At 34.0% G+C, this 22515-nt stretch overlaps 1 protein-coding gene across 1 annotated transcript in view; it reads left to right on the forward strand.

Annotated features, from left to right (window-relative positions):
• Positions 1–13646, forward strand: part of cabp7a (calcium binding protein 7a) — a 28588-nt gene extending 14942 nt beyond the window's left edge. Inside the window, exons 2-5 of the mRNA XM_026245439.1 lie at positions 7902–8045; positions 11313–11425; positions 12525–12675; positions 13241–13646. Of these exons, the coding sequence (XP_026101224.1) occupies positions 7902–8045; positions 11313–11425; positions 12525–12675; positions 13241–13371 (539 nt within the window). The 3' untranslated portion in view covers positions 13372–13646. The remainder of the gene's footprint in view (positions 1–7901; positions 8046–11312; positions 11426–12524; positions 12676–13240) is intronic.
• The last annotated feature ends 8869 nt before the right edge of the window (positions 13647–22515 follow it).

The following is a 22515-nucleotide window of genomic DNA, read 5'->3' on the forward strand; positions in this document are numbered from 1 at the left end:
AATAAAATATTAAAGTATGTATTGGTGCTTTAAAAAATCTGTTATTTTTGCCTATGCATGTCCATTCATGCCTTTTTATTTTTTGAAAGAAATTGAGTCCCATTGTCCTCTACCGAGGACATAGCATAACTTATGAATGAAATATCTTTTGCATTACTTTTAATGCTCTAAACAATATAAAGACGAAAAAAAAAAAAAAAAAAACATCCTAAAACTTTTTATCTCTGGAATTAAGAGGTTAAAGTTTTTTAAATAATTTAAAAATCAGTTTAACATGCATTTAAATGGATGTTTTTGAGTTCAGTACAAGTTAACCTTTAATTCTGCGTAAGATACATTTTTCTGTAAAATAAAAAAAGTTAAATGTAAAAAAAAGTGTAAAGTGCAAGTGTACTGTACAACACAATTACATTCTTGAATTAAAGCAGTAGATCCCTATCAAGCTATGCACACTGGGTTCAATCATTCATGGTGTGAAATTTTATTTTTTTTATTTTATTTTTTTTGACCAGTGTGTTGATTTTTTTTTCCCGATTGCCCGATGATGAAATGAGCTGTTCAGTTAGATTTGAGCTTTAGCTTCAAATATTTTTGTGTAAATTAAAAAGTAATTCGTTACTGTACTAGTTACTTGAAAAAAGTAATCTGATTATGTAATTATGTATCCCAACACTGGATTTTAGAGTGTTGTTATACAGTTGCTAGGTCGGAAATGCTGACCCAAAACATGTTTCACTAGGTCTGTCCTTCAATGAAAGTTGACTTTTTCCTCTTTTTTATTTAATTATATAGTGGAGAGTTTAGAAGAATCTGGAGAGACTGTGCACTCTGGCTCTGACTGTGGACCATTTAATGTAGAAATCGTGCCGTGCAAATGGCGTTTGGTGCAGATTTTGTGCTGTGTTATGCCGTTACTTGATTTGCATAATTCCTTTAGTGAATCAGACAATAAAACAATGCAGACAGTGCTCGGAAATAAACTGAGCCATCAGCAGACACAATTCATCCTCAGTGAATTCACCCCTTAATCTTTTTATCTCTATTTTACAGTAGAATCTGGAAAATTGCATTGATTAGATAGTCTTTTATCATCACTGACCTTATGTTTTCAAACATGATGAAGCATAAGAGTGAAACATGATAAGAATAGGGATGAATTTCACTGCTTAACTCCCATTTTTAGATGCCTTTATTCAGGTGACTGTGAGGCAAATGCAACTGCTTTCCCACAACCCCAAAACCATGTGTGATGTAGCCTCCTCTTGAGGTTTACAGGATCAGAATCCAAAACAAGAGTAACCACCCTCCAAAACAGAGGCCCGGCACTGTATTTAATGCTTAAGTGAATACTCCAGAGTCTTGTTAAAATATGGTTAGTGTAGTATTCAGATCTGCTGGGCCCTCTCACCACACAAGATGGATTAAGCCTGCCACAAATGTATAAAAATAGTCCTGAGGCATGCACACACAGGCATAGACGCTCATAGACACGCTAGTAGAAAGACACACTCTCATTGTCAACCCACAAAGTTTAAGATTGTCTCTGAAGAAATTGATTTTTAAGAGTTTTACATAAAGAGCTCATCTGAGGGAAGCCTGTTGTGGAAGGGGGACGGACGCCACAGATAGATCTCCACTGGGGAAATAAGAGATTATGGAATATAGCTGACGGGAATTGCCAAGTGTTGGAGTTGAGTCATTAAAAGTATTGCTGGAAGGAATTAATCCATCCATCCATCCATCCATCCATCCATCCATCCATCCATCGCTCTGTCTGTCTGTCTATTCATAATTGATGAATAACTTAAAATGGAAAAACTAATGAGTGAGCCATTGCATACATAATGGATTATATTCAAGTCTTCCTTGCATAATTTGTTTGCAAGTGTGTTTAAGAGAAAGGAAGCGGTTTGTGTTGAAGGCTTGACAGTTCTTTAACCCCACACATGCATTTTCATGTCTTTCTCTTTCAATAGCATCTCTATATGAGAATAGTGAGAACACATTACAGCTTTGAAGTGCAACTGCACCTTCATACATCAAACAGGGCTTCAGCGTGTACTAGAAGCACCCTGACGTCAGATGATAAAGATCCTGCAAGCCCTTTCAAGCTCTCAGGACTTTTAAAGGGAAGCTGCACAGGGATTAAACACAGAGGTTCAATATCAGTAAAAATCCCAGGACAACAAAGGGACAGCAAAGGGCATTTGAAGTGGATGGCAGAATGTGATCCGAACACTTTGTGAATTGCTGGTAGTGTGATGTCATGATTTCATTATACAATCACTGACTCAGAACATCATGAAAATTAAACCTAATTTCAAACTTGTTAAAAAAAAAAAGATTTATGCAGAATGTCCACTCTGTTCTTTTTCATACAGTGAAACGGTATGCAGGGTCAAACTCTCAATGAAAATGATAAAGATACACAAATTTGGTCCATATGATGTCCAGATTTACTGAAACTATATGGAAATGAAAAGTGTAATCATTCTGCTCCTCGTTATAAATTATATGGATTGACATAAAAGTGAGTAAATGCTGGCAGGACTTTAAATACGGATTGCATGATAATCTTGAATACCCAAAGAGTATATTGTATCCTTCATATATCAGACGAGTCTTTAGTTTAATCAGATTTATAAAAGAAAGATACAGCTGTACAGCTGCTCTCTTAAAACAATTGAGTTCCTGGGGGTGTGCTGTGGGCGGAGCTAAAGAGTCAAATCTAAACAGACACTGACATAAATAATTCCCTTAAAGGGTTCATGAACTATTTCTTTAAATAGCAATGGTATAAATAACAGACCATTAATGAACAGATATTTAAGTAAGCAGCAATGCTTTGTATGGAAGAATATTTGGTCTTTAAAATTAAACACCACAGTTACATAGAATCTGTTTCTTACTGTCAGAATGCATTGGCAAACCCCTGAACATATAGTCATCAGATATGATTGCCACGTGAGAGGGAACTGAAACGGGATTCAACTCTTCTCTGTACATCCGTTATCTCACTGTAGGACAGAAAGAAATATAGATAAATTATCTCTCTTTCTGAGCAGCAATTTGCATTTACATCCCGTCTTGACTTTGTCAGTTTAATCCCTCTATAAGAAGCTCACAAAGAGAAAGTTAGCACAGGAAAATGATTAATTAGCTCTCTTTGAAGAAAACTTCCTTCATCTCTCTTCTCTAGTTACTCCTTCTCCAAGATTTTATATACAGTATGCATCTGTTTCCCGAAGTGGAAAACACTGTTTTGACTAGTTCTGTGTGGGGACTGGATGACAGTTATAAAATATCAGGCAAACATTGACTGTTTTTATTTATTTCATATTTTGCAGTATAGTTAGTACACATGTTCAGAAGTAAACAACATCAGAATGACACATTTAGAGTAGAGCTAGCTAGAGCTTTCTTTTTAGGAGATCCCTTAGGATGTCTTCAGTGAATTTATGTGGTTTGAGATGAAAAGAAAGTGTTCGAAGTAATGGAGAAATTGAAATGTTAGTGTTAATTAGTGTTGTTATTGTTAAACTAAAACTACTTAAATAAAGCTCCATTCACAAAGTGAAAATATAAGATGAAAAGAAAATTGATTCCCTTGGCAACTAACTGAGATAAATAATTATTAATAATATTGTTAAAAATTAATAAAAGACATTATTAAAAAAAATATATATATATAGAAATCAAAAAAAAAAAAAAAAATTAAAAGGATAAAAGCACATACAAATAATGCCAATACATTTGCTGAAAAATATCTTGTGTGTTATTTCAAAGACAAAAAAAAGTGTAATTCTGTTTATAAATATTACATGTGCAATGGGCTGAATGTTGTAATTATGTAAACGCAGGTGTGAGTCAAGGCACAATGGTTTTTGGTTGATTTTGATCAAAACAGTAAATAAAACATTAGCTGTTCAAACCTTCCTGTTTAATGGAGTTGAATGATGAATATTTTGAAACGTAGTCATTTGAAAACTGAGTCACTGATGCAGCTTTGCAATGTGCAGAGAAATTACAATATTTTTATTCACTCAACCTCATGTCATTCCAAACCTGTATGAGTTTCTTTCTTTTGCAAAACACAATCAAAAACTGTTCTTTTTCAGAAACGTTGCTTTTGAAGTGAGTATGATACCTTAAATGATTTTACACTGATAATCCTTGACGATAGTGTGCTTTGAAATTCTTTGAGTCTCCTTTGTGTTTCCAGTTAAAGTCATAAAGTCATTAGAACTAGGAAAAACATGAGCATGAGTAAATGATGACAGAAGTATAATTTCCACCCCCCCAAAATGTATTTGCTGAAAATGTATTCACCCCATGCCATCTAAGATGTATATTAGTTTGTGTCTTCATCTGAACAGATTTGGAGAAATTTAGCATTACATCACTTGCTCACCAATGGAACCTCTGCAGTGAATGGGTGCCATCAGAATGAGAGTCCAAACAGCTGATAAAAACATCACAGTAATCCACACCACTCCAGACTATTTATGTCTTGTGAAGTAAAAAGATACCTGTTTAAAGTAAATAAATCCACTGTTAAGACATTTTTAATTTCAAACTATTACTTCAGATTAAAATGATTCCATAATTCATAATGTTGCGTTCTCCAGTGAAAATGTTATCTCGTTTGAATCAGGAGAGAAATTAAGGGACAGCTTAATGATGGATTTATTTCTTACAAACATGCAGCTTTCCACTTCACAAGATGTTAATTGATGGACTGGAGTGGTGTTGGTTACTTGTGGATTATTATAATGTTATCAACAGCTGTTTGATTCTCATTTTGACGGCACCCATTCACTGCAGAGGAACCATTGTAGAGCGAGTGATGTAAAGCTAGATTTTTATAAATCTGTTCGGATGATAAAGAAAAATCGTTTACATTTTGGATGACCTGAGGGTGAGTACATTTTCAGCAATTTTCAACTTTTGGGTGAATTATTCCTTAAAAAATTCTAAAAAGCGACATATTTTTTAAATTGCATAGTTGAAAACATGCTACACTGGATAATTTTTAGGCACATGCTTGACTTTCATTATTTCATTATTATTTTTATAGAAACTGCTATTTTTATGAGCGGGTACAACTTTTTGATATACTGTGACAAGTGTGCGCTATCAGTCTGGAAGGGCTTTGGTCTAATCACAGCCCTTGCAATAGTGGGTTGGAACAGTTGTGCAGTTGCCTAGCAACAGACAGAGGTGGGTTTCCCAAAAGCTTTGTTGCACAATGAACATTGTTGAGTCCACTATAGAGCCTTGGTAGCTTCCCAAATTCCCCACATTTTACACATCGTGTTTTTTATAAGCTGAGTTGAGAGGTGTTTGTGACAGAGAGGCCTGATTCTCTTTTCCAAACAACTCCTACATAGCATCACATATTCATTATGCAATGACATAAGGGTACACTTCTCATTTCTCAAAAAAAGTTGAAGGCTAAAGTTTAGAGCAAATCAGTCAGTCTAAAAGAATGCTGATACACTTCTTTAAAATTTTAGCATGCCTATTATTAATATATTGGCTGTTTATTAGTACTTATAAGCACATATGCTGCATGAACATATTCTTCAACCCTAATCCTACCTAATACCTACATTTAACAATTACTGTAGCTTACTAACTATTAATAAACAACAAATTATGAGTTAATTGACACAGAATTTGTAGTTAATGGTTTGTTAATAGTGATAATTGGACCTTAAAATAAAGTGTAACCATAATTTGGGAAGTCACGTAAATGTCACGTAAATGTTTTCTGTTTGTGATGAATATTTGCAATCACATGTTTTTCTGAGTCACTGTATGATGGAGGTCCCTTAAAAAGTATCAAGTCCTTTGCATAGCAGTAATTGCCTGTCTGTCATTCAGAATATATTCAGACTGTTGTGGCCTGTTGTCTATTTCTGAAGTCCAGAAGTAACTATTAGACATTTTTTATTTATTAAATTGAAGAGTTCAATGTATCAAAACATTTAAACATACTGCACAATATTTCTTAAATTTTTATTAACATTTAAATTTAATTGTTTAGTATTTTGTTTTTTTATTATGATTATTAAAACATTAGTATATTTAGTATATTAAAACTTGAATTAATCAAACGCTGTATAGTTGGTTCAAAGACAAGACGTCTCTCATTTTGGTGTCCACATCAAATTAGTTAACGAAAATTGTATATACATAAAAAAGCTAATTAGCATATTAAAAGTGTCTGCTTTAATGTTTCAAATAACTTTTGTGGAAATAAAAGGTCTAAATACGGGTTAAATAATGTTCCATTGTGTAATGTACTGAATGTGCCTCACAAGTTCTTTTGTTATTTGAACTATTACAGTATGACATTTTAGTGGATGCCTTCTGTAAATCATGGTAAAAATCTATGAGAATCATTATTTTTGCTCAGAAAAAAATAAGACAGATTTTAATGTACAAATAAAATTTAAGATGTATTAAAATTGTATTGTTTTGATGCTTGAAAACCCCTTTTTCATCTTTGACCCAGTTACTGGTTGTTCAAAGTAGTTAACGTTTGTTTGTTTGTTTGTTTAGTATTGTTGAAATATGCTTAAGGCCTATTATTGGATTGCATCTGTGAAACATCTAAAAGCCATTAAAAATCTATTTAAACACATCTTTTATTTTTTTATGTATTTCTGATCAAAACTATCTCATAATTTGACAATTAAATTGCATTGTTTTATTTTCTTAAAAATGACTAAAATAACCATTATTGGAACTAATTTCTACCTGTCGTTGTTAATGTGTTTCATACACTTATGATCTATTTGTTGAGCTTCTTGAATTAGTGAAGTGGAGTGTACTCTAGTATGGTGTCCCATACTGGGAATTTGTGGTCTGTATTTTGTGGTCATTTACTCCCCCACTTACAATCCCTGCCTGTACAGAGACTCAATCCCTTGACTTCTGTTACAAGTCTGACTCTCAAACCATTAGGCCACGACTGCCCAGTGCTTAATGAGCATGTTAATAATTATTATAATCAAATGCTAATGACTCTGAATATTCAGTTTGTCTTTTCTATCTTCTGGTTGATAGGGCATCCTAGAACCATGTTATTTTTCTTTAAAACATTTTTTTTTTTTCGGCCTCCAAATTTGTTGCTTGCAGCTAAATTGTTTTCCTTTGAAATGAGCAAATTAGAGCCCAGGCTTTGCTTCCGTTTGAAATCTGCTGACTTCCACCGTAATGCAGAGTAAAGTTGCTTTCACCATATGTTGCTGTTGGCTTATTTGGACTGCAGTACCATCATTTCTTGTACTTTTCTCATATTTCCTCCCTCATTCCCTTCACTCAGGGGAGCGATAGATTTAATATGCTGTTTTTGTTTGGACCCCATGTCCAAATAGCCATTTATCAAACCTACAGCAAAGTGAGCAAAGCACAGTAGCGAATACTCCTGTTCAAATTACGTATTGAATATATTATTTGGATTTATAGTAATATCTTGCAGCCAGAGTGGCTCATATTTCATAATTATGAATATGGCATCATGGTGTGACAAGTGGAAAATTGCAAATGACTTAATGATGATGTATAACGCATATACGGTGAAACAAGTTGGCTCAACCAAGCGTATATATTGCAGCATTTTAACGCCTTTAAACAAGCCTGTTCGAATTCAATAGAAATCATCCTCTTCTTTTGTTTTAAATCAATCAAGTCAAGAAGGACTGCACTCTGCTGAAGTTGAAAGTGAATTATTGTGTGAAAAATCAATATACTGCAATCATCCATTTTCTTTGAGCCGCTTGAGTGTGATGATTTTAATATATGTCTCTTATAACAAAGTTGTAGAGTAATAGTTATAATATTGGACATATAAAGCACCGTCTTACAGATCTGTGTGTTGCTGTCTTCCTCAGAAATCCGGGAAGCATTTAAGGTGTTTGATCGAGATGGAAATGGCTTCATCTCAAAGCAGGAGCTCGGCATGGCCATGCGTTCTCTAGGGTACATGCCCAATGAGGTCGAGCTGGAGGTCATCATTCAAAGACTCGACATGGATGGTGAGGAGTCACATACACAAAACTTTGAATGGGGTACCATGCTGAAAAGACCAGAATAGCTAAAAAAAAAAATATATATATATATATATATATATATTTCACATATTTTATTAAATCATTCCCCACTAGAGCTCTGCCTTTCATCCCAAGCCCTGATTGGCCCCAACTTTTTATACCACCTTGGGCCAGGTTTCGGGCCAATTTTCACGTCAGAGTTCAGACGCATGCTGGGCCTCGGGCCTGTTGTAGGCTTCTCCTTATTTTATATTTTAGACATACATCAATTAGTGATGAAAAAACTGCTGCGCGGGTCGAAAAAGCACGAGACCGTGCTGCTGCATCTGTCAAGAGCGGCTCTGTGTGTAGTGTCCTGCCAGCAGCAGCATGTATGGTGCATGCCATCAGTGCAGCTGAACAGTTATGCATTCAAATGCATGCAATAGCCTTAAGCTGGCCGCAAAGCATCAGCAAAAGTAATTACCATAAATGTGTCAGGGGAAAAGAGGAAGGAGATATTTTAAATATTTACTAATAAACAGTGTATTCTGAGTTGGTGTTGCAAGGATGAAGTTGCGAACCTGACTCGCCACCTCTTCATTAGACTCGCCTTTAGTGAGAAGTGCATGTTTATGGATTATGGTTATAATGAAAGAGATTTATTTTTTATTTGTTTTATTTCATTAAGTGGTAATTTATAGCTTTCTATAGATATATTTATCATGGCTGTGAGGCATGTATTCGCTGAGTTTCGTTTCATTTTTGTGACACGCTCCTGTTCAAGAAGAGACGGCAGAAAGCACATCATGTTTGCTTTCTTTATTTTATAAAAGCACAACGTTTTGCTGATATTGTGAGTACACACAAATAAAAGTAGACCCTTTACAGTTACTAATGATGTATTACTCTTACCTTTATGAAGCTGTGCTTCAGCTTGCACTCTCCACACAAAATATTGGATATAGTTCATATTTATCTAGGTTTAACCATTTTAAACATTGTTATATACTTGAACTATTTTATATCAATAGATTTTATTTTAAGTCGTGATGATTTGAGAAGGCCGCTTGGTCTTTACTATAAAAAACAATAACTGCTCCAAACATTTTTTCTAAATTAACTTAATCAAAAATGAAATATAGTCACTTTGCCATTACATACAAAACTGAACTATTTTAATAGCTGGAACAGTAGTATAAGCTGTTTTGGGAGAAGGGGGAAAAACACTGGCTCGGGTTGGACTCGGGTCGGTAATTCTGATAAGCTGTTGGACACAGGCCGGATTAGGGTCGGAGAATCTTGGGCCAGGGCTGGGCTAGGGCCTAAACTTGAGGCCCGTACAGGGCTCTATTCCCCACCATTGACAGAATTTTCCAGCTTTCATTGTTTTCACTGTTATACACTAGGAGGTGCTATTATGTATATTCTGAAAGAATACGGAATGACTGGATCAAAAAATGGCAGAGAAAAAGCAGAAACATGTGGTTAGTGTGTAAGCAGATGTAAAATAATGAATCATCAACACATTAAACAGCATATAAGATCCAAACAACGCATTTCAGAAAGGCAGGACATAGAGGAGAAACAATAGTGTACAGTATGTGGACAATAATTTGTTTTTTGAACCTTAAACTGTATAAGTGAAGTGACATTCATTCAGCCAAGTATGGTGACCCATACTCAGAATTTGTGCTCTGCATTTAACCCATCCGAAATGCAAACACACAGAGCAGTGAACACACACACACACTGTGAGCACACTCCCGGAGCAGTGTAAACACATTTCATTGCAACAAATACACAAAATAATGTTCTTTTAGAAACATCATATGACCCCTTTAATGAAAAACAACATTATAAATCAAATATTATCATAAGCCTAAGTAAATACTAATATATAGAAAGTGCACAGTTTCACACTATACAAAACAATTTAACAACGTGATATGTAATATAAAACTATAATGTTCACAACTGATAACCAAAGACTAAGTTACTTCAGTGAAAAACAGTCAAATCGAATTTCTGGGAATGACAATTTGTGATTTTTCAGCATTAATTGTAAGATGACTTTCAAAAACTAAATTTAACAGTATTTTACTGTAAAACATAATATTAAAGTTTTTAAAATATATAAAGTGAGATAACTTACAGCATTAACCAATTACAGGTTTTTACTCTAGCATGTCTACACTTTTTAAATGTTTGTTTTGTAGTAATAGATGGTTCATGCAAAATGTTAATATTTAGTGAATATGTGCTCATTTGCTTTTGTCATCCCAAACTTGTATTCTGAGGAACAGAAAAGAAGAGATGACTCCAAGTTTTTATTTCAAACTATTGTCTTTTGTGTTCTGCGGAAGATAAAAGCTTGAAACAACATAAGGGTGAGCAAATTTTTACATTTTCAGATTTAGGGTGAATTATCCCTTTAAGGAAGCCCACCAGACACCAATCAGATGCATTTAGGAATACCAAGTGCAATTGACAGATATTCAGTAATACCATTTATTGCTCCAAACTATCATATTCTTCACAATGCATGGAGACATAGGGATTATGCATTTGCTAATAATGAGAACACTGTTCACAGTAGGCGTTTTGAAGTTTGACAGTAATTGTCTTGAAATGAATCGAAGGTAAAAGCTTTGCTTTGATGGCTGTAGTGGCGGTGTTTTAAAGAACATCTCAGAGATGGTCTTCAGCTCGATTAATTAAACCACATAATAATCATTATCATTAGTTTTCATAATAATTGTAAATTATATTGTTAATAATTATTAATCAAATTCTATTTTTTAGAGTATAGAGTATATGTTTCTACATATACAAATCTACATATACATATACTCTATTTCCAGGATTCCCAAACTTTTTTCTCTGTCAAACCCCTTTGACCTAAAGTACAGTGTTTACTTAATACACTTTAGAAAGTGTTTCATTTAGATCTTTTTTGTTTTGTTTTTGTTTTAAATTGTTTATTCATTGTGCTTTTTTATTTTTACGATTACATTTATTATTAGCTATTCACAAACTTTCTTTAATAGCTTTCGATAACATGTTTATGGATAATTAATATTATTAAAAGACTTTGCAAGGATATCATTTATTTTCATCCCATTTAAATTCTTTATTAAATTAAATAACACATCACATTGGAACCTCAATGCAAATTTGATTTATTTTCAGTGCAGGCATTCTGAGTTTAGTTCTTCATAGCAAGATTCTGTCACTTAGAATGCATCTGATACTTCACGCTCTGTTTTTTAGGAGACGGCCAGGTGGATTTTGAGGAATTCGTTACTCTCCTGGGGCCCAAACTTTCGGCTGCTGGGATGCCTGACAAGTTCAACGGAACCAATTTTGACTCTGTGTTCTGGAAGGTGATTATTAGCCACTCCGGTCTTATTCCAAGTGACAACAGGCACAAAGTCTGCTGCTTCCGTCTGTCCCTGTCACACAAAGATACCAGATTAGATACACTTTCAATGCTCTCTATGAAATCCAACAAACAGACATGAATCACCTTATGGGAATTGATTCATATAAAGGGCTTCTTATCCTTTAAACATGAGCCAAATTTGCATATCTGAATACATTTCAGTATAGATATATTGCTATGTAGCTTTAAGCAAGATTTATTAATAGATTTCACAACAGTCCCTTCCGCTGCATGTCTCTGAGTGAGAAGAGCAGAATATAATTTGTACGGGCCATATGGTGGTTCCCCCAAAGGGTTTGCTTCTCTAATCACAGCTCGCTGCTGGTGCATTTTGTAGCAGCGCGTTTGACCCTAAATAGCTACGGGGGTCTCCCTCTTAAACGTCTCTCTGTGTGATTATGAGTTCAGAGCTATGAATATATGTGCACTGAAATCTAAATCAAACTCATCTACTTTTTTGCGAAACATTCCTGGTCAGAAATTCATCAGTGCATGTTGTTTCAAAGGACAGATGCTTGTCTTTGGAATCAAAATGCATGAAAAACAAAACAACTTTCTGGAAGGATGACTTCTCGTCTGTCCTTAAGTCCATAATTTGACTTTCAATAAAGTTTGATCAAGTTGCATGAATGCATAAAATGTAGTTTGAGCAACTGAATGGAGCTCAAGCATAGTTCAGGCAGACACGGCGTGACAGCCAGTCACCAGCCGACAATCAACTGATCGTAACTCCTCCCACTATCAATTAAAACAATGTATAAATACATCCAATCTCACAGACATGTGCTTACCCATCCTCCGTCCCCAGTGGACAGCTCAGAATCTGAACCTTTCAGAGTGAAACCTGCCACCAAAGAAATGTTCAGGACCTTTACAATAATCTTAATCAAACCAAGTGGTCCTGTCTGAACTGATAAAAATGTATTCCTTAAATGCTTTGGATGAGAGCATGTACTGAATGCATACATGTAATGCATTTAGACTAATTAAACATTATAGAATTTCAAAATGAAATCCTACTGTTTTGTCTCTGTTTTTAGTGTGATATGCAGAAGCTGACTGTGGAAGAGCTGAAGAGACTCTTATATGACACCTTCTGTGACCACCTGACTATGAAGGACATTGAGAATATCATCATGACAGAGGAGAATCACATCGAAAATCCTGAGGACTGCCAGGTTGACATTGACAGTAAGAATGTTTTTTTCTTAATGCACAACTCTGGCTGAAATAAAAGTTGACTTATTATTACTTTGCAGTGAAAATTATCATTTTCATCACCAGTTTGGTGCATGAAGACCCACCCAAAATATTAATATCTTGATCTATGCATACACTACCAATCAATTGTTTGGAGTCAGTTTTATTTATTTAGTTTTTAATAAATAATTGTATTCAGCAAGGATGCATTCACGAGTTCAAACTTACAGTACATATAATTAGCTGAAGTATTATAATGCATATTTGGCGTGCTGTCCGGGGAATGGGGAAATTTCCCTATGGTGCTTAAGGCATGCTTCTCAATAGGTTTTTGAAAGGAGATGTGGCTTCTTGCAATCCTACATATATATATATATATATATATATGATATATAAACTTTTTTGGCGAAGCATCCAGTAATGTATACTATCTTTCAAACACATTTTGGTCACAATGTCCCACATTTTTCATTTAATTTCAGTTAATCACCTCCAAACCTTGTCCAAACACTTTATTCCTCCTGATCTTCTGATTCATTTCTCTCTGCTTCTCCAGCGGAGAGTCCAACCCAGCAGGTGAAGCAAACATGCGTACGGAAGAGTCTGATCTGCGCCTTCGCAATTGCTTTCATCATCAGTGTCATGCTTATCGCAGCCAATCAGGTGCTTCGCAGTGGCATGAAGTAACGGAATGGACCGATCACAACGTTGTTTCAATTCAATATAACAAATGACTGTGACAAAAATGGCAAAAAAAAAAAAAAAACATTCCATACACAAAATGGAGCAGCTTAAAAGTTCATTTTATTTAGATGAAATCCAAATGTGGTGACACAAATATTTTTGAGACGAGCTACGGCTTCCACAGGACAGAATTTTTAATATTTGACAGCAAACGTAATGCACACAGATTCAACGCACACATACTGTGTTTTACCCAAAAAGGTATGATAAAAAGTACATGAAAAGAGAGGAAGAAGAAGTTTATATTGTAACGGACTCTAACGGAAAGTTTCCCCTTCAACCGCTCTCAATATGTTTTGGGTGAGTTTAGCCGCATGGATATCTACAACCGAGGATCCTACTCTTCAATGCATGACGATGCATGGATTTACAATAGCCTGGATGTACCAGTAGAGCTCAGCTGTGCATCCATTCATCTATATATAAGACCCCAAAACAAATTTTCCAAAGAAAGACCCGTCTCACAAATATGAAGAGTTGGATATGCAGAAGAGACCGATTGTGACATCTTTTACATCCAGTATACTGACCCCCTTGCATGAGAATAAGGGCTGTTTAGGGCATGCTCATGTCATGCAATGTTAGTCTTGTGTTTGTCCAGTAACTATTGTTGGTTTTTACCAATTGCACATGCCTGAAATGATTGTTGTAGTACTCCTTATGGCCAAAAGGGGGAACATCCTAAAACATCCTAAAAGTGATACTATACCACTAGTGACATACCTGTACAGTATTAAAGGAATAGATCACCCAAAAATGAAAATCACCTTCACGCCATCCAAGAATTTAACATTACGTCATTTGTTCACTTATGGATCCTCTGCAGTGAATGGGTGCCGTCAAAATGAGAGTCCATACTGTTGATAAAAACATCATAATAATCCACAAGAAATCAATACGACCCCAGTCTATCAATAAGTGTCTTGTGAAGTGAAAAGCTGTTTTTAACTTCAAACCATTGCTTCCGACTGAAATACAAGTCTCTAACCCATATTATTTTCTCCACAAAAAAAAGTCATCTTATCTGAATCAGGAGAGAAATATGCATGGATCAAGCACAGTTTATAAGTGGAAAAAAAAAGTCCCAAAAATTTTCAAAACAGAGATGTTGGTGGATTTTCACTTGAGAGGACAACAGATGATGGATTTTTTTTCCCTAGAAAATGCATTATTATAAATTATGACTTTATGAAATATTTTGTCCAGTTTTAAAGTAAATGTCCTTCACGTCTTCACAAGACATTATTTGATGGACTGGAGTGGTGTGGATTACGCACTTTGTTTTTGGGCTAACTATTCCTTTAGTGTTTTACTGTTGACCTGAAATACACTGTACATTTACAGGCTTACTGTTGCATGGCAGTGCAAATATGTGCACTGTAGTTATCACATAGAGTTGATAATTAGAAGCTTTTGGATTGAAATGACACAACTGGCATGAAATAATACCAAATGATTACATCAAGACACATTAAAAAAAGAGTATTTGATTTCTGACATATCAGGAAATTATTTAATGGTTGTTTATGAACCAAATCGATGTCCATTTAAGCTAATTGCTGAGTCTAAATGGACGACCATGATGTCTTTATTTGTTCACAATGTAAGTAATATGTATATTAATATAACCTGAAAGCAAACACTGTGGTATTTCAGTGTTTCACTTCTATTTCAAAATATAAGGTTCATATGTTCATATGAATGTTAAATTTGTGACACCGTTCAGTGTTTTCCTGGGAAATATAGCAGTTTATGTCCAGGTCAACTTGATGATAGCAAAGCGCGGTATTCTAAGGTGTGAATAATGTTTCAGATATGAATGTCAGGTTTTGAATATGTATCAGCTGTAAGTGTGTCATTCTGTTGAAGGGCATTTTCCAGGGTATAACATTAGTTTCCAACTCTGCCCAGGGCCTGAATTGATTTAGCTGTTAGTTACAGCACCATGAAACTCTTATATTTGGATGTGCAGGTATAAATGAAATATGCAGCGGATGGAAACACCCGTCTCAGCGCACACACAAGCACTACGATCGAGTGATAGTCAAAGAGGAGTCACAGGACAACAATGTACAGGTTTCCCTCATTGTACAGGCATGATTCTTTATTCATTATTAGAAATGAGATAGCTAATTATGTTTCTGAGCTGCAGACAAAATATTATCACTTGAAATAGCAAATTATCCTTAACCAGAAACTAGCTATTATTAAAAACTCATTCAGAATTTAAAAACCTGATGAGAAAATTGTATTAAATCATTACCAGATTGGCTGGTAACCCCATCTGCCCCAGAGTTAAATCACATCCAACAATTAATTATTCACAATAGCTGCTTATTGATAAAAGACAAATACAAGAAAAACAGAGCACTGTTGAATGCTTAGATGTAGGTGTATCACACTGTATAAGTGGCAACTTTCATTAAGGATCTATTTCTATTCGCTCTATCTATATAAAAATGGTTTTATCTCAAATTTTATCACTTTTCTTCAATCTAAAACCAGTTAGTTTAAAATGTTGACCATGAATAAATAACAGTTAATGTAAGATTTAAGATTTAACAAATTACATTTTCACCATGAATAAAATCATTTAATTTAAGGTTTAAAAATGTTTAATATATTATTAAATTAAAAATTTGACCTTGAATAAAACCAGTTCACTTAAGGTTTTAAACCATTTTTTTTATTAAATTAAATAATATGTTTTTTACATAAATAAAGTCAGTATATTTAAGGTTTAAATTACTTTATTTTAATATTATTATTATTTTTTAAATTTTCTGACATTAATAAAACCAATCCATTTAAGGTGTTACCACATGAAGCTAAATTTTCAGGTGACCTGACAATTTTCGCCGTGAAGTAAAGACTTATCTTTTTAATACACTGGCAAAAGACACAAGACAAATGAAGTGCAAAGTGATGCCTTCTTGAAGTTGCCTTGACTAAAAGCTTCATCTTAAGCTTCATTACGCTCGTTACTGGGGGACACCTGTATATTTATCTTATGTTCCATTTTTAATTGGAACTTAAACATTCAAAATGTATGGTTAACTATAATGTACATTAAATATTAAACAATATATCACGGTATATATAAGTATTTCATGTGTACTCAGAATCCTGAAAAAGGGTAACTGGAAAAAAAAAAAATGATGAGGTTTGTTCTTTGCGTCATCAAAGGGAATATTGAGTATATATTTAAGCAATACATGAAAACAAATAGAAAATGTGGATTGAAAAACGCTAAGAACATATAACTGTGGATTTTAATGAGAATGTTGGTTTGTACAAAAAAAGTATGTTTTTGTCATTAATCAGACCAGTTTATAATCTGTAGAGCACTTTAATATCTAAAAATTTTTCTTATAGCCAGATTTTTTTTTTAATACATACATACATTTCAAGATGTTTATGTTTTTAAGACTAAACAGATACATGTAGAGCTTCATTATTTTTGTTAAAGAGATGGCAATATATGACACAGGCTTTATTACGTGAGCCACTTTTCTGTGTTTTTCTAAAGAGACGCACACAAATTCTGCTCACATTAATTTATGTAAACAATTATTTGGCCATGCTTTGGCCTGTTTCCATACTTGAGACGTCGAGCGTGTTGAATGTTGTCCTGTGACATTTCTTACTTTGCCTTATGCTGTTTTTTTAATGATCATAAAGAATATTGTTTACTTTGATGACATTTCTATAATATTCCTATCAGGTCTGAATATACTTCTGTTTGGGATGAACTATTTTTGAATATGGATAGTCAGTGTGCCATGCATATGTTTATGTGTTTATTAGTGGGACTTACACTCCCATTGTGAAGTGTGTGTTTACCGAGTGCACAAATGTATGTATCCACCTGTGACATTGTACTGTATTCCAAATGAATAAACATAATACCAAACTACAACGGAAGAAGATGCTTTAAACAATTATTGCTCTCCTACAAACTGTTTAATACAGTACAAATTATTTTCTAAACTAACTTTTTACTAAACATAAACTCGAATGTCCTCCACTGGTTTTGTTGTGTCATCTTGTTTCTAATGCAGTGTGCATGTGCGTGTTTTACATATTTATAACACAGAGTCTGAAATTATTTTTTCGTTTTTACAAAACCAATGATTAATGAAGGGACAATACATTTTTTTTTTTATTTTTTTTTTTATCAGGGTTATTGCAGGTTTTATTAAAGTAAATTGAAAACTTTTAAGACAAAGTAAATAACAATTTAAAGGAGAAGGGAACACAATATGTCAAATATGTTCTCTGCATGTTAATGTCTAGTCAGTGCACAATGAGTTTAATTAGCAACACTTTTTTCTAAATATAACCTCCAGCTGATCTCCATAATGTTTTAATTCGTTTTACCAAAATAATAATAATAATAATAATAATAAAAAATATATAATAATAATAATAATAATAATAATAATAATAAAAGAGCTTGAGGGCTGAAATACATCTGCACCCAACCACTAAATATAAATAATCTTTACTATAACTTCTGATTACACTGAACACTGAACACTGAAAGAAAAAGCACAAATGTGTAAAGATTCTTAAATCAATATCTATTTACTTGAAATGTAAAGTGACATAGGATGAAAAGTCTTGTTTTATGAGAAATTGATAAAAATTATGTGAGTTTATGATTAAAAAATGCAAATTTGCCGGGGGGCTCAGAAAAATCGCCTTAATTCAAAAGTAAAGCAAGTTATCATTCCCCATTGATAGATATTTGTTCTTGTTAAACATCAACTTAATTTTATTCAGTTTTTCAGAAATTAACACATTTTGCATCTCAAGTAAATTTAGCTTGATTTAAGGATTATTATTATTATTTTTTTTTAACAAGACAAAAATATGGAGCTAAGATATTGATTTTAAGCAATGCATGCAACATTTTGCAATGCAAACAACATTTTTTTTACCATGATTTGTTACACATTACACATTAAATTAACATAAAAAATACAAAATATTTATAACATATAAAATAATAATAATAAAACAATTTTAAATATTGGGCTAACTCATATTCTAATTATAATTGTCAGTTGATTAAAGGAATTAGATTTGTTTGTTGTAATCCTTTGACATAATCACACAATCACAGGCTGCCACATCTTACAGCAGTGACCATAACTAATCCTGATCTCAGAGCAAATCTGACATATTCCTTTTTTTTTCTTGTGAAAATCCCTTTATCTCTGTAAAGAACCTGCCTATTTACTGATCACAGGTTGTAGATATATGATGCTATCAGTTTCCTAATTCTAGTACACTGTGATACTTTCAATCCAAAACAAGAGTTGCAGACTCTATATCCTTTCCCTTTATGCTGTTTGATTTCTCTTTTTTTACAAGCTAACAGAGATTGATCAATTTTAGCTATAGGTGGGTAGGCTTATCATTAAAAATAAGTTTTGATATTTAGAGAGTTAAAGTACAGAACAGTTAAAGTGGGTAGTGTGTAACTTGTAAAGTGTTTTGTCTGGCTGAACTATCACAGTGATAAAGGAGTTGCTTTTTATTATGTGCGTATAGTATTCTGTGAAGTAACTGCAGGACATTTGAATCACAACTGAAAAAATAATAAAGAAATATTGTAGACAATTAACTAATAAATCAATTCTGAATTTATACAGTTTGTGTGTACAAGGGATTTCACACATCACACACCATATTCATATAATTTTATAGATCTCCTAACCACAATAATAATAATAATAATAATTCCTTACATTTATATTGCGCTTTTCTAGGCACTCAAAGCGCTTTACATAGACAGGGGGTATCTCCTCATCCACCACCAGTGTGCAGCATCCACCTGGATGATGCGACGGCAGCCATATTGCGCCAGAACGCCCACCACACACCAGCTTACTGGTGGAGAGGAGACAGAGTGATGAAGCCAATCAGCGGATATGGGGATTGTTAGGAGGCCATGATGGTCGGAGGCCAATGGGTGAATTTAGCCAGGATGCCGAGGTCACACCTCTACTCTTTTCGAAAGACATCCTGGGATTTTTAATGACCACAGAGAGTCAGGACCTCGGTTTAACGTCTCATCCGAAGGACCTTCAAAAAACACAGAAAAGTAACACAGAGTAACTTTGCCTCAAGAACCACTGCTGTCAATCAAATCGTTCATTAAATAATATATTAAAAACCTGCTTTTGCTAACTAGTCCTAGGGTTTTAACTGTGATAAAAAATAAATAAATATATAAATAAATAAGCTTCAATATGGATCTCCAGTGGAAACAGTTGGTATGGGTCGGTGATGCGTCTCTCATTTCAGCATGTGATGAGAGAGCAACAATATCCATGGGGACAGAAATATGACATTTTTAGAAAATCAATATCAAAGGACCAACACTAATCGCTTCGCAAGATTGCCATTGACACCAATTTCTTATCATGCTGTCTTCACAATACTATGGTATTTCATGGAAGATGTACTGGTATGGATAATATTGCACAGAATATTCTCTGAAAAAACTAAATAAACCTTACTGCATCCAGTGTAAAATGACTGTTGTAGTATTAATATATGTCTTTCCATGTGCTAAGGCACATACAGGTGGATGTTCATTTATACTATGAGTAAACCACAAGGATTTCAACCATGAGCTATTGAACCTACGTACAGTACTGTAAATAAATAACCCTGATGGAATCTGATATCATGGGTGCCTGCTATCATAACTGTAGGCTGTTAAGTGGCAGTGAAGATCTATCTTTTTCTGGTGCTTTTTCCACACACTGTAAGATCCCAGATCAGAGACGGGGGCAAACTTGTGTAGAAATGATAGCACTCCCTATTAATCCTCAACAGGGTCCCGTTTCTCTTCTCATTTCTCTCCCGCAGGATATAGAAAACACATATTTTCTTTCCAGTCACATAAATCAGTGCTATCTTGAATGGTTTGGGGGCTAAATAGTAATCAAAAGCCCCCATGATGCTCATAATCTGTCTTCTCCTATCAAACGTTACGATCTGAGCTGCAAAACAACACAGAAAGAAATATTTAAGAATGAACAAAAGAATTGTAAGACTATAATGGGAAATTAATGGAAACATGTCTAAGTCATATTTCTATACTGTTAATTATTATTATTATTATTACTATTATTATTATTATTTATGTTCACAATGGCTACATTTGTTTGACCAATTCTGAAATATTACTAGCTGTTTTTATTTTATTTTTTAACATATTTAAAATTTTAATTTATTCCTGTGATGCAAAGCTGAATTTTCAGCATCATTACTCCAGTCAGTGTCACATGATCATGCTGAAATCATATATCCTGACTTGCTGCTCAAGAAATATTTATTATTATTCAATGTTGAAGCGGTTATTCTTTTTTTTTTCATATTTCAGACCCAGACTCTCTCATCAGATGCTGAAATGAGAGATGCATTACATCCACTGGAGATCCATACTGAAGCTTTGGCTAATTTGTGTCTTTTTATATTTCTGTTTGAAACATTTTTGTTTGATTGTGTCTGTTTATTTTCTCTCAGTACCAGGTGTTTCTCCACCAAAGCACCTGAGCTGCCACTTTATTTCTCCAGAATGTCAGAAACAGAAGCATCCCGAGAAATCAAATCAGAGAGCTCAGGAGGAATCTGAGAAACAAAGTACTTTCTCATATGGGGTTCGTTTACACAATTCCAATTTTTTTTTTTGTTTGTTTGTTTGTTTGCTTGTTTTTTTTTTTTTTTTTTTTTTTTTTTTTTTGTAGCACACAGGTTTTATCTTAGTATTAAATAAAAGTTAAAAGTCAGGAGGATTTTAGTCCCTTAAAGTGTTTGCCAGAAAAATGAGTAATAGGAAAGTTGTGATCTTATAAACAGAGGTCGAGGTTTTATATTTATTTCAGACTCCAGCCATAATATGAAAAATCTAATTTGAAATTACACACTACTTGGAGGAACTTAATTGATGGAACACATATTTAACAATATTCAAAATAATATTCCCCAACACTCTCAGTCAGAAAATGGTAGAATAATTGATAGTTTTAGAAGTGTGACGTTAAAATAATATCCAGGATGTTTATGTATTCTTCACTCCTAGGCCAGGGATTGCAAGACCAAAAACAAAACAAAGCCACCAACATTATTAATTTGAAATGAAATCATTCAGAGGAAAATAAATAAAATGCAAGCTGAAGAATAAAAATGAGTAAGAAAATCTGACAAAAGGTTATGACTCCTATTAATAATTTATTTCATCTATCAATGAGAGAAGGCCAGAAAAGCAAGAAAGACAATAATTCATAGATGACATATCTGAGTAAATCATTTGTGAAATACAGAGGGAAGCTTTTGCCTACTAAGTAAGCTGCATGCATCTGAAATGAGCTGGAAGATACTAGAAAACATTTCCTTCAAAGAAGGAATTCTCACTGTATCAATCACATCTGCTGCAAGGTGAACCAGAAGCCAGGTCACAGTGACACAGAAGCACTGATAGAAAATCAGAGGAACTAGATCATTTCCATTCTTCCAGGGTTATGGTATGTTCAAAAGGAAGAGCTTTTCTCTCCACTTCAAGGATAGTGGCAGTAAACAAAAAACTCAAAGTCAGGTGTAATGTAGAGAAGTGGGAATACTTCAAATCCATTTGGTAGGACCCTTGTGCAGAAACTGGTGGGAATGAAAATCCAAGCAGCAAATCCAAGCTCTCTAGAGGAACGCCTGGAAAAGGAAGAAACAGAGACAAAATAAGACCTGTAATGGATGATTTACAGAACCACGCATAAACAGGAATAGAGAAAAAAACTAAAAGTCAAAGGTAATTAGAAAAGATGGAGTGACATCAAAGTGCAGAATTACAAAGAGTTGTAACTGAAACACACACATATCAGTGACAAATGGGAGACACAAAATCTTATTTTAAATGCTTGAAAAGAGAAGTACTATATGTCCTGTATCAATATAGTACAAATTCTTCCTAAAACCTGCCAAGCCAATGTCCAAGTCATATTTGACCTGCAAATCAACAGAAGTGAAAAGTAATTATTTTACATAAGCAACATGTGTTAGGGCAGTTCATGACAA

The sequence above is a fragment of the Carassius auratus genome, chromosome 5 (assembly GCF_003368295.1).
Source record: "Carassius auratus strain Wakin chromosome 5, ASM336829v1, whole genome shotgun sequence".
Classification (NCBI taxonomy): domain Eukaryota; kingdom Metazoa; phylum Chordata; class Actinopteri; order Cypriniformes; family Cyprinidae; genus Carassius; species Carassius auratus.